At 27.9% G+C, this 26365-nt stretch overlaps 1 protein-coding gene across 1 annotated transcript; it reads right to left on the minus strand.

The window, feature by feature from the left end:
* Positions 1-12242: 12242 nt before the first annotated feature.
* Positions 12243-25368, minus strand: LOC111042743. Its single transcript, XM_022327449.1, has 2 exons — positions 25154-25368; positions 12243-12952 (listed from the first exon to the last, which is right to left on the minus strand). Exons 1-2 carry the CDS (start codon positions 25325-25327, stop codon positions 12503-12505), a joined length of 624 nt encoding a protein of 207 aa, XP_022183141.1. The 5' UTR covers positions 25328-25368; the 3' UTR covers positions 12243-12502.
* Positions 25369-26365: the final 997 nt, after the last annotated feature.

Genomic DNA, 26365 nt, shown 5'->3' on the forward strand with positions numbered 1-26365 from the left:
CCAATAATTTAACCAAATTTCCTTTTGATGCTCATTACTCAACAGAGGACATTGTTTCTTGCACTTACCATCACAAGTCTTTAGTATAATAGAGTGTTTATCAATTTGTTTTTTGTTTTGAATTTCTTTGATTTTTACTTGTTGAGTATACTTTTCATTTCTAGACATCCTACGTTTTCTTAATGTAATTTCTTAGTTCATATGGCCAGTATTGTTATGTGTTTCAACTATGACTATAAAAGGGAACTTATTACTATCATCAATAGTTACCTCTATTAATTTAGAAAATGTATACATACCATCAGCTGTACATAACGGATCCATAGTTGTAGTCTTCAAATTAATAAAGGGAATATAATTGGGATCTTTATCCACATCGTCACAATCAGAGCATACAATATCTTCATCAAATAAATTCTCAAAAATACTTTGAGTATTCATTGCTAATTAAAAAAAAGTATTATTTTAATACAACTTTTATATTTTAGTGCCATTGTGAGTTTGTATGGCAATTTAACAATAATATAATGTAATAAATAACAATCATCTTAATTACATGTTAAACCCTGAGGTAGCTTCAAGTGGCTGATTCAGCATTGTACATGTCCTGTCTGCCATAGTAATAACACTGCAAATGTGATTTAATTATAACTCCTATATATAAAACCTGCAGTGCTAAACTTGGGAAAATTAAAATAGGGGGAATCTATTTACTTTTAAAAAGTGTTCACATCACTTGTTAAATGTTATAATAATAGCATAATAATAGTAGGCTATGCTAAAATTTCTGAAAGTTAGTTGGGGTACTCCATGCCCCTCTAAGTCGAGCACTGAATACCTGTATATAATATATTATTTTAAAATAACTAAATTAATTATGATTTACTTACTCTTCATCATCCTGAGTTAATTGTGCAGACAATGAATAAGTGTGGTCTTCCATGTTAATTAATAATGATTTACATTAATTATATTAATAAAAGTTAAATTAGCTACAATTTCAACCATTAGACATAGTTATAATTGAAAATTGAAATTATAAAATATATTACAAATATCACAATGTGTTATAACCGAAGTTTTATTTTAAAACAGAATGCACATACTGCGTTTCATATTTGGTTTCAAAATAAATAATATCAGTTAACATTTGGAAAACACAGTATGACACAAAAAAGCTACATACTGTGTTTTATGATTTGTTATTCGATTAATTTAAAAAAAAAAGTGTACATACTTGACCTTATCTCAGAGTTAACAATGACCATGGTATCAAGAGTAAGTATATAAAATAGACACTTAAATTGTACTTAAAATGAGCGAATAAAACGTAAATTGATAAGAATGTGTTTCATGATTAGACTGTTACAGTTCGTATATACGAGTTAACAGCCTATGCGCACAAGTCCAATTGATTATAATCACATTATAAACATGAAATCTATATAAAAACATTTTAACCAAGTAATATAATTAATCTACACACACATGCCAACATAATTGCCGTTTTATAATTTCAATACAATGATTATTGATAAAATAATATAAACGATAATATTGTACGAGCAATCTCCCGATACCGATTTCAAGAAAATCCCATCCAAAAATAGTCGTTACGTAGTTATTAAATAGAATTATATCTTACTTTTTTTTTTTTCGATAGATATAGTGGTACTGTAGAGTACCGACGGGAAATAACGTACAAATTGTTTCATATTGATTTTATATATATTTTAAAAGTGACGGTACTTATACGTACCGTCGGTTGACAAAGGATTAGAGGGGTATATCCGAATAAATAACTTACTTTTCAACTGGAGGATCGGGATTTTGTTACATTACAATAAAACATATAAAATATATTGTAGAAGGTGACACTGTGAATAAGAATCATAAAATAAAACTATTTTTTTTTCATCGACAACAAAGGCCATTAGTTAAATAAAACTATTGTAGTTTAGGGTAATTAAGTCAGTGTATTTTAAATAATATTATTTTTAAATTTGGTGGTTTTTTTTGACATTTTGGGCACACAATATTACAATTTAAATAAACAAAATAATATATAACAATAATTCATAATAATAAAATATGTCAATATAGAAAAATCTTTTTTTGAATAATAAAATAGTATATAATATAATTTTTTTAAAAATTATCAAAGTCCAAAAAAAAGTTTAAGTTGTTTAAGTGCATAGTAAATAAACGTTTGGTGTACAGCATGCAATTCGGACAAACCCCTACAGGAGACAACATGCGATTCGGATATTTTTTTTTTTTTGGCATGCAATTCGGATGCAGCCCCTCCATCACGTGTAGAGGGTTCTCACGATATTTTGCCTGCAGCTTCGTTGGCTGATCTGGTCGCGGTTGTCGTAACATGACAACGACCTCCTCCACTTCGTATTTCGTTCCTGGAGATAACAGCTCCGGTCGTAATAGGCCTTCATGTTTGCCTGGCCTGTGGCAATAGCATCTCGTACAGAGTCTTGCACGTCATTCGGGTCGGTCCGTTCACCACTAGAACGGCTCAGTGTGTTGACCACGCCTCCCACATACCTAGGTGGGTATCCGTGGAATGCCTCAAAGGGTGTACGAGTGCTTGTTTTGTTTACAGCGGAGTTGAGGTGTCTCTCCAGCTCCGGTATTCGCTCGTCCCATCGAGCTTGATCGGTCGTCATTATGGCTAACAGTGGCACAATGGTCCGATTCGCGCGCTCGACCTGCCCATTGACCTGCGGGTGACGAGTTGAGTTCAGCGTGTAACGAATGCCTCGACTTTGGCAAAATTTCCCAAACGCTTTCCCGGTGAAGCAGGCACCACGATCGCTATTGATACGTCCGGGATTGCCGCGCGTGTCGCAGAATTTCGTCAACCTGTTCAGTACACCGGCGGTATCTGTGGTACTGCACGTATTTGTTACCTGTGGTCGTGTACGTATTATATTATTATAGTTATGTTATGTTAGAGTTATTATACTATTATAGTGATATAAGCTATAATTATTAAAACAAGTGTATATTTATACACTATATACATCCCGCTTAATAATATTAGGTTAGTGAATTCAGTGAATTTTATTTTGTAGCTATGAAAACTTTAGTTAATTTAGTTACAAAAACATAAAACTTCGGTTGCTAATATTTGAAAATTATGGTCATACATTATTAGTATTGATTTGGAATTTTATCGATGGCCTTTTGTTAATTAATAGGGGAGGCTTTTTGGGTGTTGCAGTACGATTTATATTAAAACCATTATTCATTTTTTTTAGGACAAAACATACAATATGTTTATATACATAAGCCCTAAGTCACTGGTAGTTAGGTGTACAATCGGGATAGAACATGTCACGTTAAATATAATATTTGGAACGAAACATTCTAATTTAATCTGTCATAGTATTATTGTATTATTATTATTATATATTATTATAGTGTTATAATAAATGTGTTGTACGACAATATGCATAATATAAATACGATTACTCAACCATTATTTAAACTCCCGAAACAAAAAAAGGTCAGTGGCAAAAAAAACACCTGGACTATAGGATTACATAGTGCTTTGATCCTTCACATTTTTCTTCATTTGAAATGTCCAGACTGGAACTCCATGTTGTCAGCTTAGACATGTATATTTGGGAATACACCTATGTTTGCGGTCCTGTTTGTTATATTCAGGTATGAATAGGAGAATTCGTTTTATTCTGCAGTTTTAAGGTCCATCACAAATTGGATGGATGAGATAAAAAATAAATGTCACACGAAAATTATATCACAAATACTGATGTTGTATAGTTTATTGTCAAAATGTGATGGTTAAGCGAACACTTCGTATGTTATTAAGAGGACGTGATACCTGCATGTGTTGTCTCTGTCTTACAAGTGCGTAACATAACAAATTTTACGTGTGTGGTTTACGCGGGGAACACGTGTAGCTCCGTTAGTTTAAAAATTAGTGCGAATTGGCCTCTTATAAAATCTAAAGGTAAGATTATTATCTAGGCAACCTCATAGGTTTTTTATTATATTTTAATTTTAACGTGAGTTATGAGTATTTTAAAATTATAAATTGATATCAAGTCCTCTTAATAGTTATTAACAATATGTCACTATAATATTATACGCATGTTTTAAATTTTTCAAAAACCACATTTAGAATTTTTTTATATATATGACCTATATTGTGTTTATATTATTATAATATTTTCAAAAAATGTATTTAAAATACTTATTGTTAATGATTGAAGTACAGTGTAAAATTGTACATCATTATAGCATATTAATAAAATACACTTTTTCCAATTTTATTTTTCATTTGTATAATACGATATCTAAAAAAAAACCTTTCAAGTTTGTGTTGTTTTAATAGTTCTTTTGTTTTTTGGTGAATATAAAAAATACATCACCGTTTAATGTTCTTATTTTATAGTGCAGTGTAGTGTAGACATCAGTGGGTGGGGTTCGGAGATGAGCCCGAGGTGCTTTTGTGGGGATGAGACGTTGCGGCTGGTTTTCATCCAACATTTATTGTGCGAAGTATGCACGTAAATACTTTAGTACTTAACGCAAAATATAATGTCGGAAGGTTGTGATTATTATGGTGTACAATAATACCCGTAGGCTGTAGGGAAGATTTGAAACATTTAGGTATTTTTAATGAGACTGTTCTTAAGATGTGTACTTACACTCTATATTAGATAATATAGCAACAATTTTAATTTTTATAGTTTTAATAGTATTCATAGTTATAATGTTGCTTTACTTGTTTTCAATTATGTAATTTAAATATTGTATTTAATTCATTTGGGGTTTATATATTATTTAAAACAGACATTTATATAATATACACAAAATGCGATCATTGTTTATGTTAAAATAAAATAAATACAATTTATCGTTTTTCCTAATACTGTACCCAAGTTTAATATTAATATATATTGTACGGTAAAGTTAGCAAATTCACCAGTATTTAGTGGAATGTTTTGTGTGTGTGAAAGGAAAATAATATTAAATAACAAAAAATAATTAAACTTGAATGGTAAGTGAAAAATGGCATAATTAAATGAATTCTAAGACAATGTCTATTGTATGTTTATTATTAATAAAAAAAAACCAGTCGATTTTCCGACAGTGTATTAACACATGACGAACAAAAAATAAAGATAAATATTTCTATTCATGCCTTACTAAAATATTATACTCCTCAAGTGTTATGAGTTGTAACTCCGAATTCCTAACCATGTATATTCTACGTATTATTTCATTTTAAGTATAATATATTATAATAGTTAATAACTTTTAATTAATTGATCTAAGAAAAAATGTTTGTCTTGATTAATCAGGCATAAATTACTGGTATTGTCTATGATTATTTATTACACTCAGACATTTTTAAATTATGAAAACTTGGAGCTTAATTGATCTTGAAAATCTATTGTTTAAGCACACATCAATTAAATAAACTGATTCCACTAAGTGAATACAAACAACACAATTTATTGTTATAATTTATGAGTGAAATGAATAGTTAAAGAGATGGATAAGTCACTGTCATTCAGCTAGTGGGTGGGTATAATTTTTTTTAGTATTTGAAAGCCCAATGATAAATGCAAGAAAAAAATGATTTTTATTAGAGAAAAATGGTGATAGTTTGTAATTATTGTTTTATATAAGGTACAGATTTTCACAATTATGTGGGTAGCCACTATCTATATTGAATAATTATCCTATTACTATCTTATTCTCTCTTAAGTTAGATTTTTTTATTTTTGTAAAAAGTTGTCTGAAACTTTTGAAGTAGTTCTACCAGATAACGTTACAACATAGGTATAAAACTAAAAAAAAAACATTACCTATACTGTAAAACCAATTGATTTTTTAATTGGAATCTAAGAGCTTTAAGCTTTATTCTTTTTTAAGTGTAGCGAATTATACAAGATACAATAGATTACATTAATGATGTGAGAAGTTTTAACTTGAATGTGTTTTTAAATATTCTCAATAAACATGCTGATGACAGTTTACACTAGGTAAAGGGTATTACCAATTTCTGAATTCTAGGGCTTAATAATCGTACTCAGTAAACGTTGAAAAGCATTATTTTAATCGGGATGTTTCCAAAAACTTTTTGTAATAGGTATCTAGAACGTAGACATCATGACAGTAAAATTGGTTTGGTAAACACATATCATGAAAACTAATATGATTTTTAATACCAAATAATTAAAAATTAAAAACTAGGTTATGCATTAAATTGAATTATATATTTGTTTATTATTAACATATATTTATTTTGTTTAAAGATTATAATTACTATACATTTTTAAAACAAATTACACATGCTATAGATATTTGTATAGGTATAGCATTTGTATGTACTATACATATTCAGTATTTACACTATATTGATCTAAATATTATCATTAGAATTTTTTTTTTGACATTTATATAAAAAAAAAAACTTAATAATATAACTTCAACTTTTAATTTTCAAATGGCGACATACATTTTTGATTTCATGATTTTAAGTTATACCAAATAACATTAATCAATTAAAACATTTAAAGTTTGGAAAATAATTCATTGAGTAAAATACGTATCATGTGAAATTTACGATGAACTATTCGCGTCACTGCGCATTTACACTATTACCTACCTAATGCATATTGTTCAAATTTTAAAGTTTTATATGGATCAACATATTTAAAAAATAGATTCCGCTTTAGATTATGGAATTAAAAATGTAGGTAGGTAGCAAATAAAAAATTGATAATTAGTTCTTCAAAAAAAAAATTAACAACAAAAAACAATTGGGTTTAAAAATGATAACAGAATAAAATATGAGATTATCATGTATTTTCCCAATAAAATATTTAAATATATAATAAATAATTAATGAAATAAGTTTTTACTATTAAAATAATCAGCCTATAATAATATTGATTTGTTATTCCGTCGATAGTAACTAGTAAGTGGATAACTAAAAGGAGATATAAATGTCATTTTTCCTTTACTGATTCAGTGTTAAATTAATATTACATTTTTCGATAATATAGGGAGAAATTATACAAGAAAATAACTTGTTTTTAAATAGATATTGACTTAAGCTTCAATATTTAAGACGTAATCAAGTATTTTTATTACATTGATTAACGACTTTCATTAAATAAATAAAAACATTCACAATACAATTGGATGATACAAATATGAAATATTACACTTTATTTAAATATTATATATGACTACGTAAGTAATACTTAGCTATATTTAAAGTTAATATTTATAACTATATACACATTCAATTCGGTTGATCATATAAATAATAATGATTATAAGTACTAATATTTATATAAATACTCAAGTTAAGTAGACGAAAGTTAATAAATTGTTAATAATATTGTATTTTTTAATTTTTGTGTATTGAGAATAGGCTTCTGAAGCCGAGTCATTGGCTGCCTAATTATTTCGTAAAAACTACTCACAGATGACATTTATAACTTTTTTTTAAACTTAATGTTCTTAAGTTTGCTGAGATGTTCTTATTATTTAAGTAACTTAAATCAAATTATATTATATATATATTATATGATAATACAGTTTATTAAACTGTTTCGATATTTAATAAGAATAGATTGGGTATATTTCCATACAATATTAATGTTGATTGTTGATGTTTATTTTATTATGATAGAATGAAATTTATTAGATATGAGTACGATTATGAGATATCTATCACCTACTTTACATTTCAGTAAGACGTTTATTTATGAATTTAAATCCAAACACAAAATATCATATACTTAGGTACTAAATAATAAGTTTAACAATTATATTTATTCATATAGACTCGTTTGTGCTGGCCAATGTTTTGTGTTTAAATTATAATTCAACTAATACCGAGCATCCATAATTATTAGTTTTCTAAGATGCATATACCACATGCTTAAAAGAAACATATTTTTTTGGAAAATAAATTCTTGGTAATAAAAACTTTAACTAAAAATGTAATAGGTATAAAACGTATATATCTTAAACTATTATTATTTATTGTGTATTTTATTATCTACCTAATATAATATATAATATTTAAAAATGTATATATTTTTGAGAGGTAGTTATAAATGCCTATTTTTCACTTAAAATAACCAAACAAATATTTGTAAATAAAATGTACTTTTTGGCATTTAAAATTATTTTTTTCTTAAAATATAATAATATCTACAATTTAACAAAATATTAATTACATTCAAATGTATTTATTTTAGTTCTATACTGTATATATAATAACAAAGTTAAGCAAATTTAAATAAAATTATGAACTCTGATTATACTCTATATAAAAGAGAAAATAGCTAACATAACTTTTTTTTTGATAATTGGATTATTAAATGGAAAAAAATAAATGTACCTATTCACATAATATAGTAAACTAATTTTCACAGAAGTATTATTTTTAAAACTATTTTTTTTTCTTATTTTTTATTATTGAAAAATTGTAATTTAGCAAGTCTGGGAAAATTGTATATTTTCTATATAAGTCTATTATTTTTTTCACGAGGTTTCTAAAAAAGCTGAATGTAATAAAAATCATGATATTCCATTATTGCTTGAAAAAATCTTGTTCAAAATGGAATATAATAAATATTATAGTAACCTACAAAGACAATATTTCTGAAATGATTTACTACTTCATTGATTACTTTATACTCTAAATAGAATCCAGTCACAAGATTAAACGTGGATAATATATTATTATGATTTATGACTTTATAAAGAAGTATGAGAAAAGCTAATATACCTATGAATTATTTGGGTGAAATTACTTTTTCTTACATTATGTTAATACATATGTTTAATTTATTGATGGTCAATGGTGATTTAATATACTTTCCAAATATCAATACTGCCTATTTTATATTTTGTTTGATATACTTAAATTTGTTATTTTATAAACAGAAATATTCTATTTATCATTTTATAATATAACAATTAGATGAGAGATCCCTATTAAGTAAATGCTATCGTGTTTATAACTGGAGGTTGAATAATTTAAATTAAACTATACAACGAATTAATTGTTTTTAACTTAAATTTAATAATATTCACAATATGTTATATTGTTATGAATTAGTACAAATATATAGGTATTAGGCACCTATTATGTTATGTGCTAATTATAATAGATTTGCTTCATTTCTTTTACATAAAAATATTTAAACTATTTTTATGTGAAATGATTGTTATTATGCGTATTATTAAAACTATTAATATCGATTATGTAAATATTATGAAGACACATATAGCCATATAGATACACCTGGCACACACATATTTTAAAGCTATGTAATATTTTAATAATATAGGCTTATTATAATAATCATGAAGCTAATGACACTTGTAGTCGAAGCTAAGTGTAATAAACAAAACAGAGTTTATTATATGTATTATTGAAAAATTTAAACTATAAAATACATATGTAATAATATATATAATACATACCCGATTACTGATTTTAAAAAGTTAAAAAATGTTATTTAACACTAGGAAAAAAAATGTAGATACTAAGTGGATTGATTGGTAGATAATATGTAGATTGCAGACCGATATAAGGTAGATTAATTGAATTTTTTATCTTGTTGGTTCTAGCTAAACGATTCAAATTTATTTATTTTTTCTTAAAAATGTATTTTATTACTTCGTTTTTTGTGTTTTCATCAATTATGTTATCAGACTATTCAGACTTATTTCAACTTATATTTTTATTTGGTATAATATAATCGGCACAAGTAGTTAAATAGTTTTGAAAAAGGTAGATTCAAGTCGTTTGTAAAAGAAAGAGATAATGTGTATACTGTATACAGTATACTTTGTAAGTAAATGAATAACTAAAATTTATAAAATAAAAATACATTTTTTATCACCCTACTTTGATAGAGATCAATGTTTATTTTAAATTAATATTAGATGAGTTATTTAACGTATTTAAAAATAATTAATTGTAAAAAAATATATGTACATTAAACTATGTACGATTTGTCCCAAAACCTCATGTTACTCGTATAACGATTTTAATAATAAGACAGTATTTACAGACGTCCCAGGTAGTGATAAATTGAAACCATCCAGAAACGTAGTCAAGTGCGACTCCAAACATCTTAGAGGATAATATTAAGATGTTTAAATTTTGGAGTATGAAATTTTACTTAATTTGAACATGGACTTGCATAAGTACCTACCTACCGCTTTAGTAGAGAAATATATTTATATTGAATTCAAACTTAATATTATTCTGATATTGGGTGTATGTTAAGTCTAATTTTACTAATCAACTATTTTATAACAAATTTCCATTTAACTAAGCATTTTAATTAAAGTATATTTTATTGAATAGTTTCGAGTGTTTACTCTGGAATATATAGGTACCTACTTAATATTATGTTAAATTGCTTTGAATAAATAAACAAAAAACTCTATAATATGACGTGTAACGTGTAACGCTATTGCAATACAATTTTTGTAATTTATAATTATAATAGTTGTGTATGGTTATTATTATTAGGCCTTGGATTTATAAATATTTAAAAAACCGAAATATGTAAATATATATGTAATAACAAATCGCTTAATATGTGATAAAAAAAGGAAAATATGGAATTTCAAAGATTGCAAAAAAACAAACAGAAAAAAAAAATTAGAAATTGCTTTATAAATGGGAAAAAATGAAAATAAAAAATTAAGGCACTTGAATAAAAATTATTATGAAATTGAACCTTATTCACCTTGATATTGATAGCAATGAGATACCATAAACATACTCAAATTGTCAATTTTAAAATATGATCTACGGTTTGGTCGTTACACAGATTTGTTTAGGTACCGACTAAAGAAACGCTCGACTTCAACAGAGGTAATGATAGCAAATTTCACATTTGTAATGTCCAAAGGAGTGATACAATCGTATATAATTATTAATAAATCTAATAAATCGTAAATAAAAAAATTGCCAAAATATGCAGGAAAAATGAAATCATTGAGAAATATGTAAAAACATGTACTTATGGCAAAATAAGTAAAAATGTGTGGAATAAAATATACTTAATTTCATCGGAAATCGGTTGAAACGAATTAATCACTCACCTATCATGTCACAGTGAAAAAATGTATTTGTACATAAATCCAAGCCCTAGTTATTATAATGTATACTTATACCTATGACCTATAAGACTAGCTATCTACTAATTGTTTATATACTTACTGAAACAGCGTACTATATTATGATGTCATGTATTAGATACTGTTACTGATATCACACACGGCATGTCCTAATTAGTAATTACTTACGTAGTTTTGGAACACGACAACAAAAGTCCTAAGTACTAATTCCATTAAATACCTTCAATACACGATATTGTTCTACGCACGTTTATCGCTAAGATATTATCTATTATTAAATGTCAGAAAACGTCTAACAGATCTGATGGTCGTACGGTAGGTACCTATAGGCTTATGACGTATATATTATAATATTAATATGCCACGATCATCGATATCTCGAATTGTTCACAATCTCCAACTCTATATAGAAAACCCCTTAAAATAATATTACAATCACAATACAACTCGATGTATCGAATTTGTTTTTCGTTCCCCTCTACACATGATGAGAATTTACTGTAAGTTATGCAGGAGACGCATCGTTGCCTACATATTTTTTATTCTGTCTGTCTATTATAACATATTTTAGAAAAGATCGTACTATACAGCGAGTTAGTATAATGAGTACCGATATGATATTGATTTCTCCAGTCCGTTCCACACGATAGTAGTTATTGTGATATCCCATATCCCTATGGTAGCCTGTGTACTAAGATATCGTAAATTACAAAAATGTAGGTATAATATAGTTGTTGATAGTAGGGGACATATTCTACAGTTAAAGAATACATGTTCAGTCAATCAGAATACTGAATTATTATCAATAGTTTTATTAAAGTTAATGTCTTAAATAATGTTTCATTCATTTAAATTGTATTATTTTATTAATTTTACTAATTGTTGACATTATACTAAATCAACCCCGCAAAAACTAAATGTAACAGCTGATATTCACTTGTTATCGTTAATCATTTATTTTTGCTGCAAAATTGTAAGTAATTACTTCTAGCAGGTACCTACATTTTCCAGTGTACAGTTAGAGTTAAGTAAGTTTAGGTAATGGATGTATAGTATAATGGGTATATTAGTGCATTAGGTATATTTAAAAATTGCTTGCTACAACATATGACTATTATCGTGTGAATGGAGCTTTAGTTAAATGTCTTGTACCTAACCAGTATAGCATCCAAACGAAAGAAACAAAATAATAACATTATATAATTTCATAACGTAATATTATTGTACATGATGTAAAAACGTAGATTTAGGGAAATCCGGAACGCATTACGATGAGTGCGGCCCGATGAGGTGCCGGACGTACCGTGGTACAGTGCATATATTTTTAGATGAGCAGTTCGTTGAGCGCCTTATCCGAGTCGGACGCGATGGATATGGAAACGGTGGGCAGTTGGAATTGTTTGATGTGCCGCTGGTGGACGGTACTCTCGACACCTCCGGCACAGGCGCCACTGCCCGCGCAGGCGGCGTTGGCGCAGACGCCGCCGGTGCAGACGCTGCTGGCACAGACGCCACCGCCACAAACGCCACCTCGGCCAGAGGACAGCGGCAGCGAGAACTGCTGGTAGTTGGCCCAGCCGCTGTAGTCGTACTTGGGCAGGAAGTCCGCGCTCTGGGCCTTCCGTATCGGCCTCACCGAAATGCCGTTTCGGACGTGGGCGTCCTGGTAGACGGGGCTAATGTAGATGGCCGAGTTGACACGTGACCGGGACCGCAACAGGTTCCGGACGCGCCAGTCCAACGGATCGGCCAGGCCGCAGCGCATCAGGTGCCTCTGTAAAAACACCAACGAGCGCACACGACGCGGTTCAATAAACCATCGAAACAACGTATAAATAACGTCAAACGATAATTATATTGTATTATCATGTGAGACGGTGACACATATGATAATAATAATAATAATAATAATAATAAAATATGGTACGGAAAAAACGTGTACAAGTGCGGCGAGTGTATCCAGTGGTATTGTTATTGATTAAGTTTTCTCGAACTACATATTATTTTATATAGCCGAACGCAATATTATGATATTTTAATGCTATATATACTTACTTGAAGTGACCACCCTCGACTAGGCCCGTGTCCTTTCGAGGACAAATCGTCAATCGTCTATTTGATAATAATGCTGAGGCAGCGGTGGAGATTTAGCGATAACTATATGGGGGGGGGGGGGGTATAACAATTTTTTTTTTTGGCGTATAGCTTTTAATTTTAATGGGCAAACAAATCTGAACGGTTCACTGACTTTCAACGGTTCAAATTATTGTAGATTTTATTGGTTTGTCAACACCTTCACACGATCAGTAAACACTTCAATCTTCAATTTCGAGGGAAGTTATTTACTTATTTCTGGAAGCTAGTTGGATTTGGTCATTACGTCTTAGGAATCATTTTAGAAGAGTTCATACCGATGTCGTCTCGCCTATGAGTGGTACTAATGTATGTCACTGTATCGCAAACTGAACCTTATTTTACTAGCAAAAGTGTTTTTAGGTAAACTTTGATTGTTTGCTAGTTGAATAGCATTGAATAGATGATTACTAGATTATTGACATTGGCGGTGCGGTCTGTGCATCAAACGTATTTCAATAAGAAACTGCACAATTTTGCTTTAATACATCTAATTGCGTGCTCCAACAATGTGATCTCTTAAGAGTACCTGAGCATTTTTTTAAAAGTGTTTACTTACAATTATTCTGGAAGCGAGAAATCATCTAAGCTTAACAAAAGGAATTAATTTAAAATCAGTTGAAATAATTTATCCTGAGTAATAATAGAAAATAATATCAATGATCATCGTATTTATATTGTTTATTATCATTAATCAATTAAGTTTCATTTATAAGACGTAAGTACTTAATAATTTTAATTTCTTTTAGTGGAACATAAACTATAATTTTACTAAATATTAGGTAGAATAATACATACCTACCTACTCTCTAAAAATACATAATAATATAATAAATTGTATCGATTCAATACTGTTTTAGTATTAGGTACATTTTTAAATTATAGTTATTGATCTAAGTTTTGAAGGTATAAAGCTTTACTTAGTAAAGCACTCAATATGTAAAATGTTTAAATAACATTATATATTATATAAATGTATTGACTGTACTCATAGTAGGCACTGTTACACTTTATGTTATAATGTATTTATCGTAAAATGACTGTCAATATTTTTAACAGGTATTTTATTTATTCAACATTTTAAAATTCACCTTGCTATAATGTTTTATTTTAAGCTTTTTTTTTATATTGTCTAATAATATTTTTTGATTATTTTTTCATCAAGTGTCCTAGTATATTTTTACTAAAATGAAAAAGATGTCTATCAGTTTTTAAAGAGAATCAATTTTAATGTTGTGTGGTTATTCATAGTTGTCATAGTAACCTGACACTGTAAAAAGTGACACTTGTAAAAAAAAAATATATTTTTTATAATAGTTATAATAATATTATAGGACTGTGGTTATTTTCCGTGTAAACATATTTTGACTACAACACCGTTTATCACTTATTTATTTTTATATCTACGAGTTCGTGTATAGTTTCTGTACCATATTATCTGTATCAACATGATACAATATAATCTTAGTATTTAAATCGGCATTTATAAAGGTTGTGAATAATTTTTTTTCAACATTTCTCAGTTATTAAAATGTTTTGTATACTTATATCAAAACGTATGTTGGGTGTTAAAATTGTGGCTGCATACTAGTTGCATTTCAAAGATAACTTCGAAAAAAAGTTTAGTCCAAATTGAGGCCTAAGGTTTTATTGCATTGTGTCCGAATGGTGCGGCGGCCCCATTAATATTTGTAATATCTGTCTTACCTATACAACATTATTATTGATCCTCATTTGATTATAATATTATTACAGGTTTATAACATTATATTATATTGATTTTAACTAGTTCAAAAATATTTCCTATCTTTAATGGTAACTGGTTGACTGCTGTTTCATAATAACAATTAACAGTATAATGTAAATTTAAGTTCCAAAATACTAAATACACCTATTATGAAAAAGTTCATTGCTGATGGATTTCTTTCTTAGGGTTGGTTATTTCTACACACAATACATTATATTAGAAAAAGAAACATTTATTTCTAAAAGTATGAAGCAGTTAGAAAAAACCTAACTGACAAACTTGAATTTATAAAAATAATATCATACAAGTAACAGATATAATATTAATTTTAAAATAATAACATTTGTAACGTACTTGTAGTCAATTGATGCTACACACAGACCTGAGTCTGTACAAAGATGGGAGGAAAATTAAGTTTAGATTACCTATATAATTTTATATTTAAAAAATGTCAAAATGTTTTATAAGTGAAATTAATACGTTAAGAAATCAGGATCTCAATTCGTATGTATGAGTACCCAGAAAAACACAAGCCGCAATTCAAAAGATATTTTTACCACGAGACCCAACTAGTTGCCATCTAAAATCCAAAATTGTTAAGTCTTATAGTATAATAGTTATCTAAAAATTTAAAATTAAATTAAATGCGATACCTATGTATATATAATAATGACATTTTTCTATATATCTATAGTAAATTGCACTGCATGTGTATTGTCATTATTTTTTTTTATAAATCTCTAATTTCAGAGACAAGGGCGCATTATTTTTTATTTAATTGTATGTATTTATATACGGCTTAACAATCAAATAATGATAGTAGACTTTAGAAACATAATTTTACTAGATATTTTGGTACACATTTTTCTTTGATTATTAACGATGAGGGATTTATTGCACATAGACTTATATAAGCATTGTATGGCTTTATTTTACAATATAGAGCCTTATAGGCACAGTGCTGAAATTAATTAAGTAAATTAAACAATTATAGGGTAATAGAATAAAGACCTTGGGAAACTATAGTTTTACATTATACAGGAAATTAAAACTAAGAGTCTAAAAAGCGCAAAAATCTATTTTAACAATTTAAGAATTGATTAGTATAAGAGACTTGTGTTATATCCTTGTTTTAATTTAAATTAATCACTTAGTTATCTAGCTCGATTTCAAAATAATAATTTGATAAAACTGCGATAAAATTTTGATATTTTTATGTTTTAAACAATATAGATAAAATAGTAGTTAAATACAAATTATAAATAAAAATTGTTTTAAACGTTATACATTGTTTAATTGTTGTGGGTAGTATAATCTATTAAAAAATAATAATTTACATGGTGACTAAATTACATTTAAAACTATTTAAAAAATTAAATATCTATCACATCTAGATATATTGGTTATTATTTAAAACTATAATTTATATTAAACACACAATATATGTTCTAATATACTACACATTCGATTTTATGATCGTTTTAGATAGGTACCAATTTACTAATTTAAGGATAAGGCAGTTTGTTAATTATTATTAAACAGTCTTCCTATTTAAAAATAAAAATATTTTTCATTAAAATATACTGGTAGGAGCTTTTATAAATTTATTATAAAGAAGAATGAATATTTTTAAATAATGAATTACTATTAACATTTTTACTTGTAGTTAGTATTATTGTCATCTATAATATAATATACCTAAAATAATTGTACTATAATATATAAACCTGTGATACAAAAGTATACATTTCAATCAGATTATTTTAAATATATTTTAAGTCATCTCAGTTATCGGCTTTCGCCATATAGTATGCCAACACAATGGAAAACTTTATAACAAAAGTTTGTTCTATACTGTATTACACTATCACCACACGCTATTTCAATACACCGCAGAACTGCTTTAGTCTGCTAAAGTTTTGTTAGCGCAATTAAGACAACTCCTTAAGCTTCAATGAACGATATCTTGACTGAGTAGGTAGGCACCTAGTTGAAAATATTATTTCACCACAAAATGTTACTTAAACGTGAAACATGGTTACATGTTTATCTTTGATATGAATATTAGGTAATGTGTATAAATACTATTAATACCTAGAATAGTTATGTGGTAGATAATTCATTACTAAAATTAGCAATCAAAACTAAATACATTATTTTTAACAAACTAAATAAAAAGAAAAAAAACATACCTAAAACTAAAGAGAAAAAAGAACACCGTGCTTTTACATCGAAGTATAGTAATTCTATGAACCGTAAAATCTGTCAATCATATTTATATAATCGTGGCATAAAGTTGTCGAATTAAACAGAATTCTGTAGAAAACCTTTTCTCTATCATTGTTGCCAGATTTTACAGTACATAATACATACCCATACAATGTACCTGTATAATATACTTTATACATATAAAAGATAAATACAGTGAAACTTTTTTATAACGGACAGTCGGGTGATCATCAAAAGTGTCCTTTATTGACAATTGTCTTTTATATATAGACAGATCTCTACCTATAAATATTACAATGTCATATATTTTTGCCGGGATATTATCATATTGCCCGTTCAAGAGAGATGTCTTTTATATTATACAGGTGTCCGTTAAGACAGGTTTCACTGTATATATCATACAAATATAATGCGTGTGTATATAATAATAAAAACCAATAATCAATCAAATACAAATCACAAAGATCGAGTGAAAACCACAGTTTCTGATAACGTGTCGTAATTATTATTATTTGTTGTCTTGCTATTTACCATTTGTATACTTAACGGTTATTCGGACGACGCCGCTCTATGCAGCAAAGCGAACCGACACGTGCAGTCTCTGGGATGTACGTCCGGCGACGGAGGTGAATATTTGAAACAATTGTCCAAGATGCAGCAACTGCTCTGCTGTTATATGTAAAATAAAACAGAAAAACACACGGGAAAAATAAGCAAACATGTTCTATAAGTGCCATGCGAAACGAACCTGGAAAGGGTAGTCATGCACATTCAACTTGTGATGTCAATTTTCAAAAGTCTCGGGTAATCAATTTTATCGAATAGTATCGCAACCGATGAAAATACAAATTAAAGTGAAAGTCATCACTCACCGTAGATACCAATCAACGGTATATTTACTAAAGTCATCTCATTAATATTGAACCTACCGTCGAGGAGCTTATCAAAATTGGTAGTCTTCAAAAAAGATTCGGTTTTTTAGTATAAAAGAAAATTACTTATTAAGTATACCGGTAATAAATAAAACGGTGTTACAATTTCTCAATTGTGTATAAATACAATATTTATTTGTCCTAGGTCTTTGACAACTTGACCATAATTCATAATACCTATCTAAAAATAGAAAGTATGTCCTGCTCTGATGTATAGTAGGTGTTGTGTGTATCTTATTGTCATTAAGTCACTGTAAAGTAAGTGTTAAATTTAAATTGTATGACAAATCACTGCATATGAAAAATGATTTTGAGCGAGAACGGTTAGTTGTATTATTATGATTTTATGCCGTAATATTTGAATTTGGAGATACCAGTGTGTGTATACAATTTAATAATAATAATATACGATAAAAGTTTCAAATACTACAACAAAATAACTTTTTTTTTTCTTTTAAAAATTCTTTGTGAGGTCATTTATTACAAGTTTGAACAAGCTTAAGTAATAAGTATAATAAAATAGTGACATTAAAATAACAGTGAAGAGGCATCCCAGTGGAAGTACTCCATAAACAATAATATAACTAAAATCATTATTCTTCGTTTAAATATCTAATTTCGTGCAAATTTGAACTTAAAATGTCTTTAAAAAAATTGTGCTTATATATTTTTTTTAGATTTGTTAATTTTAATTCTGAACTTCAAATACTTGTACAAATAATCGTACCTATATGCCTAAAAACTAACCAGGATCCTTGTATTACATTTAATACTTTTTGACTGGTGCAATTATTTATAGATATGTATAGAAAGAAAACTAATCAAAAATGTCAAACGTGTATAAATAGCGCAAAAAGATTTTGACACTTTTTGAGCAGTTTATAAACGTTTGACATTAAATTATGCTATTTGTACAACATTCTTGTTCAAACTATTTGTGATAATTTAAAGTATGTATGGTTATGTATGAATTAGAACAAAAAAGAAAATTTTCTTGAAAACTAGTTTTGTGAAGAATTTTTTTTTTTTACCTCTTAAAGTACTAACTAGATTTACTTTCCAAACAAAAAAGATGTTTATGATGAATATTTAAGCATTTTATTTTATTAGGTAGGCACCTACCTATACATAAAAAACATATATCATTGTAAAATCAATACATAATTCGCTCCGCTCAGAATCTAAAATACAGATCGAACTGAAGAAAATTAGAATATCTTTAAATACTATTATGGTTTGATGTCTGATAGTAGAAAATTGAGTAATATGATTATGGCACAAGAGTCCAAGCGAACAATACGCTTTAGTGATAATCTATTGAATGCGATCGTTAAAATTTAAATTATTATACACCATAGAATAATGTCAGTTATGAACCGGACTGATAATGTTAAAATACGAAAATACTGATTCTTTGATTTCACATAATCGTGATAATCTTAGTTTTTCAAACTAAAAGTTAAAACCTGTACAATTGAACTTGATATTATTTACATATAACTCTTGTCTCATCGCACTTCTATATTTAAGCTGTTAATAATTTATTATTAAATTTAACACACAGACTCTTAGTTAAATAATTTAGTGCCATGGTACTATAGGGCTATTATACTCATACCTAGACAAATACGGAACGTGCTAAGGAGTAAGTACAATTGAATACGCGTGTTGAATTTGTAATTCATATTAGGTAAGACGTATCAATATTCTATTTGGCATAAAATAAATTAATAATGAAATAAATTCAGAGGGAAAGTACTTAGGTTTAGTAATATCGAGCATCGAATTCACGCCAACTTATACTGCAATAATAGTAAAATATATGCATCAACAACAAACATACGAGGTCATCGAACAAGCAGCAGTTAGTGGAGATCATATGCATATAAGTATACATGGCTGGTCACGGGAATAGATCAAAAACTAGACAGGCTTTTCTCAACGCAGGATGGGAGTGGGAACATTCGATCTGTCAGATAATGTTGTTTAGTGGAGTGTCGTTCAATGTGTGTTCAAGTATAACAAAATGCAATAGGACTGTTTGAGTTGAAACTGCATCAATTGATGAAGTTATTGACTTCACTCAAACTCTTTAGAACGACTTGCAGCTTCATGCTGCGAAAGTAAAAATATTATAATAACCTCAATTTTGGTTGAAATAATTGTACTTAAAAAATATCCAGAATTATGTCCATCTCTTTTCATCCCTATTCCAGTGATCCACCCAACCAAAATGAACCAATGCACTGCGTTAAATATCGTTATCGTTGTATTCGGTTTTAGTGTGATACCTTGGTTCACTGAATAATTATTAATTTTTTTTTATAGATTTTTATAGGTTATTATTTTAATACTATAAGAGAGCAAATTTAAGTTGAAACCTATACGACTTTGACAATTCTACCTGACTTTGCCAGATAAAAAGTTTTACCTTTTTTTTTAAATGATATTTTTAATTTGCAGATGGCGCAACTGGTGATTTTCCATTTTATCGCTCAATATTCCGTGGACAGAATTTTAGTCCATAAAACTATGCTTATAACCTGCTCTGTTGTGTGGTATTTAAACTGAAAAAACCCCATTGCATTTTGTTCTGTAGTTTCCGAGATTATCCCGGACATAAAAAAGGCACTTTTATACATATATATTTATATAAAGAAAGATATATAAGTACAGGGTTTAACAGAAAAATCTAACAAATGTAACTAAGTAATAGCTTTTATTATTATTAATATTTTTAATAACCGTTTTAATTCAGATATTGTATGATTATTATTATAGTTAATTAAATATTAAGAAAATATTGTGTAGATAAAAACAAAATTTATTACAAATATAGGTAGTCAATTATAATTGTTAGCTATTTCAGTTACACTCTAAAGGAACAATTTTCATGGGGATCAAACCATCAGAATTTTTTTTTTAAAATTAAATATACATAATTTTAGAAGTATTAGTATTTCTGTCCTGGTGGCTGAAGGGGGCTTAGCCATTTATTATTTGTTCCACTGCAGTACACATATGTACACAATGAATATTATCGCAGTAGGTATTAAAATTCACTTGCATTATAATTTTTAACAATAACAGTTATGATTAGGGACTGTAAAATTTACGAAAAGTTAGAAAATCATGACTTATCGTATTTGAAGAAAATATTTAAAAAAATAGTAAAACGATCATAAAGTTTAATTACAGAGTTTAGTGATGACTGATGAAAATAATTGGTATACTTTGTAAATAATATTTTCAAACTTTTCATAAGACGATAAGCTTAATAATACATTAATATTGAAGTGTTATATATACTTTTTATATAATACCTACACACAAATTCATTACATCATCTGTATTTAAAAATTTGAAATAAGAACTTATTGCATACAATGTGCAAATATTGTACAAAGACTACTTCCAAGTTTGTCCCCGTCAAATAACTGGTTTCGAAGAATTTGTTATTGAATTTCTCAGAATCTTTTTACAGCTGAAAATGTAATATCTAATTACTTATATGAATGTAAATTAGTTGATTAGTTATTGAATCGAAACAATAAATTTCCATCAGAAATACATATGTCTAGACAAAATTAGTTATGTCTAGTAAAGTTATAAATATGATTTAATTTTACAACGAGAATGTTTATAGTTATGTTATAATGAATTTTGTTTTCGGGAAATGAACAGTCTAACGCATAATGATTTTGTCATTAAAATAATGTATCGGTTTTTATTAAATAAATTGTTAAAACAAATAAATAAGTTAAAAATATACTTTAGGATGACAATATAAATGCATAATTTAAAATAGACGTTAAGAAAAATCTAAATTATTACTAACGTTCTAATTTCCTGGTTTATGTGAGTATTCAACGAAATATAATCATTAATTAATTATGTTTTATTGTTTAATGAAATTCGTTATGTCCAAATAATTAACGTTTCTCTAATATCTTCTACGAATAGTTATAGCCTTATTGGGTACATCAAAAGAAAACATATTATATAACACATTATATAGTAGACAATATAAATGCATTTAATTGATTTAGTTTCAATTAAATCATTTGTGTATTTTATCTATAGTAGAATAATAATTATTTAAAGCTAACAATTGTAACCACGGAAACGAAAGTTGGGACGGACTAACACAGCGGCTATACCTAGGTAGGTATTTGATATAAATTATCGATTTTATTTGCTTATTGAAATTATCTATAACTATATTATTTAAAAAATAAATGTGTGTTTGTCTGTCCTTTATGCCCGTCTAAACAGCCGGACCGATTTTGATATAATTTTTTCTGTGTGTTTGATCGGTTCTCTGGAAGACTTAGATTCATAATTTGATCCGGTGGGTGCAACCCAGGGAGGTGCTCAAACGCGGATTTTGAGATTAACGAAGGAAATTTGTGTTTATAAATGGTTGCTATTGGTTATAAGATAATTATTATAAATATATTTAGTAGAAATTGGTATTTTCTTGTTTATTGGTTGCCGTTGGTTAATTGGACAGATCAGGTATAGGCATGCATCAAATAAAATTATCACACATTGCCTACCAAGGGGCATGGTGACTGAGTTGTACTTAACCGCTCATCGGCGTGTAAAAATAAAAATAAATAAATAAAACAAACAAATTATTCATATAGAGTACCCATCAAGTGGGGTCCGCAATCCAACACAATTTGATTGCCTACCTGATAATATACTGCTCGCATTATTACAAGAGAGTCTCATATAGAGTTGGAATTTTCGGGAAAATGCCGATGAGTGGCTATAAGTAAAACTCAGACACCTTGGGAGGCAATGTGAGAAAATTTAATTTGATGCATGCTTATACCTGATCTCTCTGATTAACCAACGGCAACTAATAAAAAACAAAAATACTTATTTGCTACTAATTATATTTATAATTCTCCTATAGCCAATAACAGCTATTTATAAACAAACATGTTTGATGACCTCCTCGGGTTGGACCTACCAGGTCCAATAATAAATCTAAATCATCCAGGGAACCGCTCAAACACACAAAAAAATATCATCGAAATCGGTTCAGCCGTTGAGACAGGTATAAAAGACAGGCAGACATTCATTTTTATATGTATATTTATTTATCATACAACAATAATTTGAGTAAAATATTATTAATATCAATTTTACTTTTGGTTTTGATGTTTTTTTTCTAAGAGGGTATCGGACACTTCTAATACTATTTGTTCACCCATTTTTCGAAACGATGTCAACCCTTGTCCCTACAATACTTCTATGACACGTGAGTCTTATACATTACATTTTCACATTTCACTGTCATCAAAAGTGCCAAGGTCGTTATTATGAAATTTTATCGATCTTAGCTTATGTACACTATTGAACATAAGCTATATTTACAACAACATCGTGTGTACCTTAATATCCAAAGCTGGTTATGACACTAACAAGGGACAAGGATAATATCAGTGAAAATACCCAGTAGTAAGTCTGGTCAAATTTGTTCACCTCGACAATAAAGATAATTTAAGTCAAGGAACATTTGGTAAAATAAATTTTTTAGTTGTTTGGAACTGAATAATTTATTTAATTTAAACCCTTGAAATTCATACCTAATTCAAAGTAGATATTTTATATTTTTGGGTATCCAAGGAAGCTATTAGTTATAAAATATTACTTTATGAAAAACATAATAGTAAAGTGTAAAGTAAAGTGTACGATTATTATGTGTTAATTATGCAGTATTGTTGCTTTTTAAATTTTACTTGCCTAAGTATAATAGTATTATGTATTATTAAATTAAAAATAAAATTACGATTTTAACTTTTAAGATCCTGAAATTTTCTGTTATTGTATGTTATTGTAACACACAACTAAATGAGTAGGCATTTAATAAAATCATTGATAAATTTCCGAGATATTGTAGTTAATTTATAACTTAAATTGAAATATACTTACTTCATCCTTTCTAGTTGGTAAGACATAACATCTAATGATTTGTTTAGTGTATTTAATTAGTTGGAAAATTGACGTTCGACTTATTATTACTCAATAATTATGGTTTTTGTTAAGTGGAATTCATAATATTTCTCAAATAGTCAAGGTTTATTGATTTAAAAAAAATTACATCGTAGTTAGGAATTTATTGAATATTAAATAAGTAATAGGTAATAGTAGGTATTATCATTGATTATACATATGCTATGTATAATCAGTAGTATTACATAGTTTAAAATAATTTCACACATAATTATACAATAAACTTTCTTTTTCTTCGAGCTGCTAAAAACTTTTTATATTTTTTTTGACCTTAGGTAACAATTTAATATTTTATATAAATTGTTTGAAAGATATACAATCTTTTTGTATATTTAGGTAAAACTAGGATTAGATGACAAAAATTGTCAACCATAATATTATAACATACAAAATATTGTTATTTTAATATCCAGTCAGTAAGTTGAGAATTCAGAGCATTATTTTTTTTTTTTAATAGAATTCATTGAATAGTTTGGTTACTTAATAATTTTCCATTTTTTTGAGTATCTTTTATTTTGAAGACTATCCAACATATGACAATATCACTCCATTAACCATTACAGACGAGGTGAGGTCGAAGGGTTGTTGCATGTTGGAATTTTTATTTTGCTTTTCACATAATACGGTTAGTTACTTAAAGAATATCGTGATCCCTGGTCTCTCTGGTGACTAATGGTATCCAACAAAATATGCATTATAAGCTACGTTTCATACTACATTATAAGTTGACACCCGACTTCTAGTACATTTCGGGTAGCTGTATTTAGGCTGATAAATTAAAAAATGAAAAAAATATAAATAATCGATAGTAAATAGAAGAAAAGAATATTCAAAAATCACATTTTCACGTGCATCACACAATTTAAATGAGCATTAAGTTTTTTAAAACAGAAAATACAACACTGACCTGCGAACAACAAAAACTTGGTCCTGTTGGGTTTTGGCACGAGTTGGTTGTATTACATGCACCTGTTCCGGGTACTTTGAGTTGTGTGTCTTTATAGTCTGGTTGATATGGTATAAGCATCCTAATTTTACCCCAGCGGTTGAAAAACATTATTATAGCGCCGACCCAGACCATTAAGACCAGCACTACAATAGTAATTTCGATTCCTCGCACCTAAATAAACATAAATAGTTATAACTTATAGAGTAGTAATATTTTAACATCCACTTAAACAAATTATTGTGAATATTATATTTATTCTTACTTTGATATTGTCTATGGTCTTTACTTAATATTATTTGTATTTTACACCAAACCACTAATGACGGGTTAGTTTATCTACGTAAGATACGTTTTAGTAAAGTTAATTTATTTTTGAATAAATGATAAGAAACCTTATTGAAATTAATTTGAAAATATAAAGACCACTCAAGTATTTACATAATTCATGTGATTAATGGTTTGGTGCTGCGTATATTTTCTTACAACTCTTGTATTTATCATTGTTTGTTTGAACATTTTAAATAGAATTAAAATTTTTCCATGAATAATAAAAACTATTGATTCTCACAGTTATCTAAGACTGCATTCGGCAGTTATATAGTCCTGATAATATGGTTTATTTTAATTTCATCTTATTTATATTTACTTGTATATCTACTTAAATTATGTTTAGTGTATGTGCACTAATTAATAATCATACTCATAAAATACCGACAGAATTGGTTCACGATGGTGGTATTGCAGGTACCCAAATAGACTATTTATAACATCGTGTGATTATAACTACTTTACAACCAATATTCATTGGCATTAAAAAAATTTAACACTTTTGGTTTAAAGAGAAAGCTGACCCCCCATGGGATGGAAATAACCAAGAGACGCTAGTCACAAAAAACCTACTAAAAAACTACTGTCAATCTTGCTGGGTGATTTTAAAGTCATACGTGTTTATTTCAGTTGTAGACACAACTTGTATCAAAGAATATCATTTGCTTAGGATAACTTCTCTGTTCTCTGTACTAATAAATATATATTATATAATGATTAAAGAACTACATATTTATATGTTTAGGTGTACATATTTATTTAGTGATATTGATTTAACAGAGTTCGTGCTTAAGCTCAACAATTCTAATAATTTAGGAAAACGAAATTTCGTAATATTTTTGG

The sequence above is a fragment of the Myzus persicae genome, unplaced genomic scaffold (genome assembly GCF_001856785.1).
Source record: "Myzus persicae strain clone G006 unplaced genomic scaffold, MPER_G0061.0, whole genome shotgun sequence".
Classification (NCBI taxonomy): Eukaryota; Metazoa; Arthropoda; class Insecta; order Hemiptera; family Aphididae; genus Myzus; species Myzus persicae.